We start from the raw sequence: 10,359 nt of genomic DNA on the forward strand, positions 1-10,359 counted from the left end.
GTGTATATACATTATACGCATATAGCCTTCGTGTAATTATATAGAACACTCTAGTCCGATCCTGCCATGCAGTCGGTATGCATTGAAATTGCATGACTGTATTATAACATACGTATACTATATATATGACATTCATAAGAGTTATATACAAAATTATATTGTGCTGTACCGAAGGGCTAACTGTTGCAGTTGAGGGTAACTAAATACAAATTAATACGAACGTATAAAACATGCAGTTTCTGTTTTTGCTGTGCAGAGTTCTTTTTACTTCAGCTTTTCAACAGCTGTGAGGTCCATGGTATGCTGTAGTGTCGCCAGCAACCCTTTAGCCGTTGCTCTCCTTCGGCAGTCGATCTCGAGACACTCTGTTGCCAGTTGAGCGAGAGGCTTCAGCTCGGGGTGAGTGTGAGAGAGGTTTAGTAGTCGTACTAGCCGAATGGTGGCCACTGATCCTTCAATACGAGGATTCATCTTGCTAGCCTTGTGGCTGACCAGGATACTAGCCTACAGGGAGAGAGATTAGGATGATAGTAACCAATAGATTCAACACACAATCATGCAAACAGTGCATAAAAATGTAGAAAACTGGACTCAACAGTGTAGTATAATATACTACACTGTTATATTATAATTATACACATTATAATTATGTATTATGTATCAACCCTTTTGAAATGCAAATCTTTTTTTATCAATTAGTCAACTACTCCTGACCTAACAGTGTACACTGTGGAACCACATGATAGGCTCTGTATACAACAACGTCAGTACAACATTTCTCCTTTTTTTTTTTAATGTAAAAAGAAAAGGGGCGTATACAGGCACACTCGACTACCTACCTCACTGATGTATGGTTCCTTGTTGTGATTGCCAAGAATCATCTGCAGTATGATTACTCCCAGACTCCAGATGTCGCACCACGGCCCCTCCATATCGTGAAACACTTTGCCGTCTTGTAGTGTCTTCTTGTACTCATCACGGATAGTCGTCATCAAGAATTGCTGCATGCAAAAATGGTCAGTAAAGCTGTTAAACTACCACCACCTGATGATTGGTTATTTTTTTTTGTCTAGAAGTGGTTATAGTAACAACCACCCACACCAGTGTGGGCACATCCCTGTACACATCCCTGTACACATGCATCCCTGTACACACTAGAGCCCAGTGTTGCCTACCTCGGGCGCTCTATAGGCTGGTGTTCCTTTGACAGTGCTCCTGTCGCAGTCGTTCATCATCTTGTCCAGGCATATCTCCACAAACTGAGCAGTATTTCGTTTGAAGGCCGTCCTCTTGAGGGAGTCAAAGTCAGCAAGTTTGACTTCATACTTGCTCTCTCCAGAACACTCGCAGTGCAATATGTCGGGGCAGGCACACTTTTTCAAGATCAGGATGTTTTGAGCTACATGTATGTGTATGTGTGTGTGTGTGTGTGTGTGTGTGTGTGTGTGTGTGTGTGTGTGTGGGGAAGGGGATTACGTCTTAGTCACATTTATATGTAACAGTGACAAAAGAGTTTACAAAGAGCAACATTTACGATGGGGTGGAAACTTTTAATTGCTATACCTTTGATGTCACTGTGTTGGATGTTTTCGCTGTCCAAGTAGACTAACCCCTTGAGAACCTCCTGGAGAATGTATACCACGTTGCTCATGACAACCTCCCACTGCTCAGGGTGTTTCTGTAACAGGGTGGCGAGGTCACCGTGATTGATCATCATTGAGCGAAGGTCACTCGTCATTTTGGGCATGAACTGGAAACAATCTCGAGTAGTTGGCTCCCCCAACATTACGCCCAGTAGTGGGAGGATGTTTGGGTGGTTGAGTGTAGACCAGATGTTGAGCTCGTTCTCACGATATTTAGTCTGTGCGTGTGGAAGGGATGGTGTGGTTATACTGTAAATATATGAACCTTATGTGAATGACCATTGTGATGGAGTATTTAATTAACTTGTTCATAGGCTACATAATATCAGGAGTGTATTAATTAATACACTCCTGATAATACTTATAATTATATACACATTGTGTATCCCCACCATACCTGTTTGAGTGCGTACTCCTTGCCCCCCAGAGAGAACTTGACCACGGTCCCATTGCCTCCCTTACCAAGTCGGTCTCTGTCTGGTACGTGGGCCACGTTGTGAGGACAGGGGTAGATATCTCCTGGCATAAGCTCACTCCGCTGTGTGTGTGTGGGGGGGGGGTATGGTCCATTAAGTATGTCAATGATAGAGCTAATTGCTAAATTCATTGCAATAAATTATGTATGCATGTACAGTGTGTACAGTGTGTATAGTAATGTAATTTCAACACACCTCAGAGCTATAGATAACGGTCCCTGCTTTCCTAGGCAATGTACTGTAGCTAGGAAACTCGCCAGCCCTGGCAATGTTCAGTTTTTGATCAGAGCCTCCGTACAGCTTACGGAGACTGCCCCCACTTCGTGATGGTTCGATGTATTGGTACTGTCTCCTCTCCACCGGTTTCCTCAGGTCTCCCTTGCCTTTGTCTGACACCTGCTGTAGGTACGTCTCGGCTCCGAGTTGTGACTCCTGGTACTGTTGACCCCTTACTGGAGCAGCTTCTGCAAAAGACGCATTTGCATGTTATTTGTTGAAAGCTCATTTGTCATTTGCAGTATTCAAAATTAATTAAGTCTATCTACAATCGACTCAATTGTATCCACTATACAACTATAATTAAAAACAGTTACCACAGTTACCTGGCATTTGGAACCCTTCACTGCCCATGGGACTCTGGCAGTCAGGTGTCTGCTGAAAGCCGTGAGGGAACTGCTTGCGCATCGAAGGAGAGGTCAGGTAGAATGGACCATGTGGTACTATTTGGTGGGGGTGGACATACGATTGTCGTGGCAACTGTGGAGAAAATGGTGCTGTCTGATCTTGACCGGGTGGAAACTGTACGTTATCAGTGAGATCATCTGAGGGTTGTGCAACAGGACCTGGGGGGCCGTTGTGCTTATAATGCCTTTGCACCTCTGAGTCAGTGGACAGGTTGGCTTGTTGGTCGAATTGTACAGGAGATCCCTCTTGACACGGCGGACGGGAAGAGAGAGTGGGGTACTGGGGGGGGTACGTCTGGTTGCTGGAGTACGTCTGGTCGCTGGAATACGTCTTGCTGTTGCCGGGTGGGCTGTGGGGGGGGGACATGTAGGTTGAATACAGTCATTATGTCAAATATAAACAGCCTATACCCGTAGCAAAGGTGTGCAAAGGGTAATTACCCCTGCTATTGTGCATAAAGTTATGGGAAATTACCATTAACTTTCCCTTCTTAGAGTCACCCTATGACCCATACCAAATAAACGTGCATGGGAAGAACCCTACACTATGAATATATGAATATATACATGTGCAATAATTATGGTACTCCCCCAAACTCTGCACTCAGCCAAGAGAATACATGCAGAGAAATCACAACGCATCATATGAGTCAACAATTACCTCGCAGAAATTTCACACTATCAGGTACTGAATCTAGTTGAACACCAATCACACACACACACACACACACACACACACACACACACACACACACACCCACACACACACACTCACCACCCGGCCATGATGTGGGGGACCTTGCACTCTTTGTCCCTGCATTGACGACAATGCTCTCGGATGATTCCGTTGAGATTGTCGTCAAGGCTACCCATTTTGGCGTGCTCCACAATGCTTCTCATCTGGTCCAGGGCTTGTGAAAACTCAGGACTGTCATGATCAATCGTTCGACATAGGTCCTACAAAGAGAAGTAAATCTACATGAACTGTTGTGCATAAAATGTTAATTAAGAGCGACTCAGAGTCACATGTAAACTAAACAAATCGTTGTCGTACGTACATAACGAAGTATCTAATAGAGTACAAGAGACAATGATTGCTATATATTACAAGTAAGTGAAAAACTTAAAAAATATAAACGGAGTCTCTCTCTCACCTCAGTACAGCAATATCCATTCATGGCGTGCTCAAGGAAGTGCACTTGTTGCTGCATCAGGTCGCCAGAAGATTTGTCCAACATCATGGGGCTGTCCTCGATTGGGGAGGGAGCAACGTCACTGGGGGGGACCTCACATTGATCATCAAGGACGTCTGAAGCGTCAGCGTCTCCGGACTGTTTCTCTGTGATCTTCGGTAGTAGTCCGTTCAATACGTGCTGGTGTTGCATATCTGTAAATAAGACACACAAAGTTTATACAAAATCAATAGCTACCATAATTGCACCTCATTGTAAATAATATTACTTCCTTATATGAAATATTTTCATAAAGTATATAGATGTACTGTATGATTTTTACCTTCGATCTGATTTTTGTCATGAAACAACATGTTGACCACAAGTTCCGGTGAGGCTACACTCTCCTGTCTCTCGACAGCCAGCGGCTTGGTGGGTGTGGTGGGGGTGTGTCCAACTATAATGCCAGGCTGAATATTTATTGGCTCCTCTCTCAGCTCGAGGTTGTTGAAGGATCTGGCACGTTCTGACTTCCCTTGTAGATTCTCCAAGCAATCCTCACTAGCGTTACGAGGCAGCGCAAAAGGTCCGTTCAATTTCTCTCCAGGCAGAGACAGCTGACGACCAAAAGGTACTTTTTTCAAGAGCGGTTCTTGTGAGCTTATGGATAACTTTCTTCGCGTCTGACCGATCCCGATTCCAACTACAAGCTGATTGCCGAGTGATGTCTTATCGAACGTGGAGGTAACAAGAGAGCCGACACGTTCTGGTTGACCTGATAGTCGCTGATCTGACTCCTGACTTGAATTTTCGACTGGGTATGAAGCGGGTGATTTTGATGGCGTAGAATCATCATTTTGAATCGTCACTTGGAATTTTGGCGGTACAAACACTTGAAAAGTTGTGTTCTGATCGGGTGTATCCAAATTGACGATACCGATCTGATTGGTCACCTCTGCGTTCCCTTGCTGCACTTTCTGGGCGGGTCCAAGCGTCTGATGGATGAGAGTGGGCACTTTGACCATCCCCTCTCTGTAGGCATGCATATCACCCTCTTCATAGCTCTGGATACTTTCATCGAATTTACCGTTGCGCGGGTCCCCTGGCATGTTGAAGCTACCGTTACAGGCCACGATGGCGTGGTTCCTTGGGAGGTTTGTATTGGGTGTGATCACAGGATGAGGGGTGATGAGGGTTGATTTGAGGTTGCTCATCGTTAGAGGTAGGCGTCCAGGGCGTGTGACGACGCGAGGGGGTAGTGTGTGTGGGGGTGTGGTGGGGCTGTAGGAGGAGGAGGAGTTTGAGCAGCTCTGACCGGATGTGAAGAGAGTGCCACATGGGTACCCTATGTGTGTGTGTGGGTGTGTGTGTGTGTGTGTGTGTGGGGGGGGGGGGGTGAAGTATGAGCATTGAACGACTGTAACTATGCAACTAACAAGGTACTTTTCTGACAGATAATCACACCATTCTTAAAATAGGACCACACGATTATTATTACATAACATGATTTCCCTGATATCACATTGTGTTGTCGAGAAGTCTAGCCAATAAGTTAGAGGGGAAAGTTTTCATCACATGGCAACAACTAGTAAGAAAAACAGTTTAGCAGTCACACCAGCATGCAGAGCTTATAGTAAGCTTAGTGTAATACGTGTAGCATGCTGTACATACACTGGTGTTACAAATGGAATATTCACTGCTTTAATAACATTTTGACAAAGCATAGCCATTCTACGATCATCAAACGGGTGTCTGCTGTCTACCACAATGACATGTGTACTACACACACACCACATGACACATGTATAAAATTACCAAATTGGGTAGGATATAATCTACGAGGTACTACACTACTACAGTAGTTTGCAACCTCAATGCACAACAGTTGTGCAATAGCTATCTATGCTACGCCTGCAAACACCCCGCATATGTTTAAATGTATTCACGAATATTCTAATGACCTGTGGTGGTGACCACAGCAACCAGCAATATTAAACCAACAAGTGGGAGCAATTAATACCACGTAGGGCTCACAACTAAGGGGACAGTCCCAGGGAAATTCCCATATGAATATCCCTGAGTACGCATACATACCACGCAACCTTACACATACACCACAGGCCCAGAACCTTTACACCTTACAAACACTAGCCTGGTACCCTTTGCTTTCAGGCCTCCTACAAAGCCCGACTCTCAACCCTCTCGAAGAACCTAGCTGCTATAGTTTAAGAAAGCTGTTAGTTCCACTAACAGTTCGTAACAGGCAAACTACACAAACACACACACACACACAAGCTGATAACATCCCTACAGACAATGTACACAGCTACGACACAGGACAAGTAACACTGCATGTTAGTTACGGCGACATGCAACTTGACCATAAAAATAAGAATCTAAAAACCAAGAGGTTCAAACAAATTCATAAGCTATAAGGGCTGTAAGGGCTGAGGTCGTACATATCACATGATTTAGTGGGCCACAGTAAAGGTTAAGGAAGGGAGTGTTTAATGATCAATGAATTATAATGGTACGCAATAAGCAATAAGTATATGTTACACACTGTCCAAACATTATGCATATATACCATACAATAACATTATAACCACTGCATACACTAACATGTACTAACACATACCTGGCTCTCCATTTAGCATCTCGATATTCTCGGGAGTATTGTTGGCCGTCAAATTCTCCGAGACATCCACTCCGAAAATATCCCTCACACGATTCACAATCTGGTCACATGATAGCCGAGAATTTTCTCCACATTGCACTCCGTACACAACCATCGAGTCTTCGTCTTGAGTCCGTACCATAATGTGGGATTTTCCAAACGCAGGGACTTGAATCTTGTATTCCAAATGCATTTCAGGGATTGGAATGGTGCGTGTGTGTCCATCCTGAGAGAGTTGAAACACTCTGTCTTCAGGGGACATCCGATCAATAGTCGGCGAGGTGAGCTCGAATTGCGGACCACCTTCTAGTATTATCTTGATTGACGTAGGGCACTCCATGTTAGCATGGAAGGGGGTCTTGTCACATGACAGTGTGCTCTCGTGTGTTCTTCCAACCCCCCCTGATGAGTCAATTGGTGATTCCAATGTGGAAATTGGTGCGAAAATTAACGTCTTACGAGTTACTAGAACTAGTGTAAACGCGAGTAGACGAATCTGTATTGAAGTGAGAACTTGATTTGTTTTTAGTTCTGCACGGAAAGAACAACAGGCCAAATATATATACAGTTGACTTACAATCTTAGACAGCTAGCGCTATAGCTATCAATAGCTGGGGGTTTAATAGGGCCAGGGATAACAAATATGCACAATTACAACCTGTTGTTACACTGATTAGTACCTTGACAATCGGTTACCAAACGACTTAGGCCTGGCTTTCCCGATGACTATACTACTAGTTTGTTATATTACTAAGCTTACCTCAACTGAATATAGGCGATCGCTGAACGCCTTCTTAATCTTGTGTGAATTCCAGTTCACTGCAAGCTAGCTAGCTAGCGATTTCCGGGTCCCATGCATAACGTCATTTGTAGCTTACATCATAATGAGAAACTCAAAGAGTGGGTAATGATCAACTATGATTTTTGTTAAGTACTATACTGCTGTGCCTGTTTAGCCCTGTTGCAAGGATTTTGCAAAACCTTGTAACTAGCTATAGATTTTGCTTTGAGTTCCATTCAATAGTATAAAAAATTAGAATAAAATATCTATCAAGTGTTGTTTTTAAGCCAGATTCTCGTAAAGTCTATATGGATGTACAGACAAATCACGTTTGCAAGTTTGTCGCCCTAACAATTTCTTTCGTTCACTATTTGTTAACCATTGCTGCAAAATTGGCTCAACTGATTTTCGATACTCTTCTGGTGTTTTTGATTGAATGTCAAAGACAATTTGATTGAATTCATCCTGATCAACCGTGGGTACCCGCTAGACGGGCGTTGCCGCCCTCCTTCAGGGAGGGTGGCGACGCCCGTCTAGGTACCCGCGGTGCTGTAGGTTTTCTGCTCTAATACGAGAATTAATAACTGCTTCACCATTAAATATGACATTACACTTCCACCAGCTCACTGAATCGTACTTTGTTGTGTATGGACGTATACGGTCGATCGATTGATAGTGAAAGGCGTTAAACATTGCATCCATGTGGTATCCTGGGAGCTCAAAATTTGGCTTGGGAAGAGTTTCACTCCTTGTCGACTGAAAAAAGTGCAAAAACTGCAGCGGGTTGGAAGATCTTGAGAGACTCCTCATACATTCTATATAGATTCTGTGTACTTTTATCCGCAGTTTTCAGTTGAATATCGTCGTCCATGAAAATGTAGTACCGGTATATACTTTTCTTTCCTTTCCTTGGCTGCTTGGTAAAGCAAGTTTCTTCCAACTGTCCAGGTTGTAGACTTACTGGAGTTGAATTATGTATTGGACCGACAACATGAGGCAATGATGTGTCATTGCACTCTTTTTGTAACTGAGGATGATTCTGTTTGCGTTTAGAGTCGTCGGTGCAATTCAATATCATATTTTTCCAAACAGCAGGCTGATGATCTTTACCAATCTTTTCAATTGCAATGAAATTAGCTTAATGATCTTTACCAAAAGCAATAATTGGGAATGAAATTGTTTGTGTAATTATAGTTAAAGATCTTTACCAATTATGTACCAAATGCTAGTGTGGTATGTTGTATAAAACAAAATGCGTGAAATGGCTTATAATACACTGAAGAGGGAGTTACAGCATGGGTAGGCCCATACTCCATCTGCAGTAGAACAGAGCCAGAGAGAATGAGACGAGAATGTTAATAGGGACAAACAGGTAGCCAAGATGCCATTCTGTTGACATGGAGATCTCCCTGCATAGGACAAAGGGTGATACAATAAACATTATTGACAGTGAATAATGATGGATTTGTGCTCGTCCAAAAATCGTTCAATTAGTTTTCTAAAATTAATAATGGTCACCCAGCAATTCCAGTATTACAGTATTCTTTACAAAACCCTGTCGGGGTTTTACCATTGTTGTGGCTCGGGGATTTACCATTGTCGTGGCTGACGAGGGTCTAACCCTGTCTGTACTGTGTAGCCAGCCTACAGGGAGCACTCACCCTCTTTTGTGTCTGGGGGGGGAGACGGGTGTGGGGGGGTAGCTGCCGGGTTCGTCTGAGTCATAGAACATGAACAGACAAGTGAAGGCACCACACACTGACCCCAGGGCCAGTGCTAGTGGCAATGCTCCTAGAAAGCCTGCAGAGACAGGGAGGGGGAGGGGCACATGTACCTTGTTACTATATTGTTGTGTGAGGAATATACATATTGACTAAGCAACATAAGAATGGCAAATCCCCCAAAAGCATCTAGACTTAAGTAAGTATCCACAGTAAGTATCCACAGTAAGTATCCACAGTGCATAGCTCAGTCAAAATTATATGCTGTACATTGAAAATTAATATACAGGCACAAGCAGAGGGCAAATACCTGAGGGCGAGTTGCCTACAGGTATATTGCATAAAACACTCAGTCTCATGCTATTATGTGTTTTATATCATGAGTGATGACCCCTTACCAAATCTGCGACCGTGTAATAAACACGGAAGGGACTGTATGACTTTTATTACACCTTCGTAACCTTGACAACGTGATATAAAGCTGTATACAAATACATGGGTACATAGCCTCAGGGAAACTCACGACTTACCGAATAGTGGTTGTCCACCAAAGTAGAAGTGGCCAGCTAAGAGTGATCTGTTGTCAGGGGAACTTGAACGCAGTAACTCATTACTGAAGAATCTGTGTATCTCTGTCAGTAGGGGTGGGGGTGTTTTATATGACCATTTTATATACAATGCACAATTTAGTAAGTGGATACTTACCTAATACCATATGTACACACATAAACAAAACCTTAGTATTAGGTATTAATGTGCCTACAGGCGTTGTGTGAAATTGTCAATTGATAGCTATGCAATCAAAACACACACACACACTGCGCACAGTGTAGTCTACATACCGTCTAATGTCAACTGTGTCCATCCGTTGTTGAGCTTTGCCGTGACGACCACCACACTCACACACAGGGCGAGGAAAATGAGGGCTCCCAATATACCAGTTCTAAATGAGCTACGTCTGTTCTTTGATCTCCAGAAAGTGTAGTGTAGAGGGGTCCTCTTTGTAGCTGCCTTCTCAGGTGTAGGGGGAAAGAGACGCTTCACCACCTCTCCTCCTTGATCTCCCTTTGAGCTCATTCCGTACAGTCCTACTAGGTAGATTAAAAAGCTCTCTGCGTGTACTGTACTTCTGCTCGAACACTTTTACTTTTTGAAATAATTTTACAGTTGGTTACACCACTTCGGTTAAATGGAAAGATTAAGGGT

At 43.5% G+C, this 10,359-nt stretch overlaps 2 protein-coding genes across 3 annotated transcripts; both read right to left on the bottom strand.

The window, feature by feature from the left end:
* Positions 1–101: 101 nt before the first annotated feature.
* On the bottom strand, positions 102–7,537 carry LOC135347515 (uncharacterized). 2 transcript variants are annotated; one of them, XM_064545539.1, is made up of 12 exons: positions 7,412–7,537; positions 6,613–7,182; positions 4,318–5,319; positions 3,957–4,189; positions 3,578–3,759; positions 2,722–3,152; positions 2,315–2,583; positions 2,041–2,181; positions 1,564–1,861; positions 1,176–1,399; positions 840–1,001; positions 102–504 (listed from the first exon to the last, which is right to left on the bottom strand). In XM_064545539.1, the coding sequence occupies exons 2-12, from the start codon at positions 6,989–6,991 to the stop codon at positions 265–267; spliced, it is 3,561 nt and encodes a 1,186-aa protein (XP_064401609.1). In that variant the 5' UTR covers positions 6,992–7,182; positions 7,412–7,537; the 3' UTR covers positions 102–264. The 2 variants fall into 2 exon arrangements, with proteins under 2 accessions (XP_064401609.1, XP_064401610.1); XM_064545540.1 differs by having other exon boundaries at positions 7,332–7,453.
* A 1,023-nt stretch (positions 7,538–8,560) lies between these two features.
* LOC135347554 (ADP-ribosylation factor-like protein 6-interacting protein 6) lies at positions 8,561–10,335 on the bottom strand. Its single transcript, XM_064545597.1, has 4 exons — positions 9,996–10,335; positions 9,684–9,785; positions 9,094–9,232; positions 8,561–8,841 (listed from the first exon to the last, which is right to left on the bottom strand). The coding sequence occupies exons 1-4, from the start codon at positions 10,228–10,230 to the stop codon at positions 8,721–8,723; spliced, it is 597 nt and encodes a 198-aa protein (XP_064401667.1). The 5' UTR covers positions 10,231–10,335; the 3' UTR covers positions 8,561–8,720.
* Between the last annotated feature and the right edge of the window lie 24 nt (positions 10,336–10,359).

Source organism: Halichondria panicea, chromosome 14 (assembly GCF_963675165.1).
Source record: "Halichondria panicea chromosome 14, odHalPani1.1, whole genome shotgun sequence".
NCBI classification, from domain to species: Eukaryota; Metazoa; Porifera; class Demospongiae; order Suberitida; family Halichondriidae; genus Halichondria; species Halichondria panicea.

Excerpts from the sequence above, each read along its gene's own strand:
- LOC135347515 (XM_064545539.1), bottom strand. The coding sequence starts at position 6,991 with ATGGAGTGCCCTACGTCAATCAAGATAATACTAGAAGGTGGTCCGCAA. Across the intron at positions 5,320-6,612 it reads GATGCTAAATGGAGAGCCAG|GGTACCCATGTGGCACTCTC; the intron begins GTATGTGTTAGT and ends ACACACACATAG. Across the intron at positions 3,760-3,956 it reads ATGGATATTGCTGTACTGAG|GACCTATGTCGAACGATTGA; the intron begins GTGAGAGAGAGA and ends TTCTCTTTGTAG.
- LOC135347554 (XM_064545597.1), bottom strand. The coding sequence starts at position 10,230 with ATGAGCTCAAAGGGAGATCAAGGAGGAGAGGTGGTGAAGCGTCTCTTT. Across the intron at positions 9,786-9,995 it reads GACACAGTTGACATTAGACG|AGATACACAGATTCTTCAGT; the intron begins GTATGTAGACTA and ends CCCTACTGACAG. Across the intron at positions 9,233-9,683 it reads TGGTGGACAACCACTATTCG|GCTTTCTAGGAGCATTGCCA; the intron begins GTAAGTCGTGAG and ends CTGTCTCTGCAG.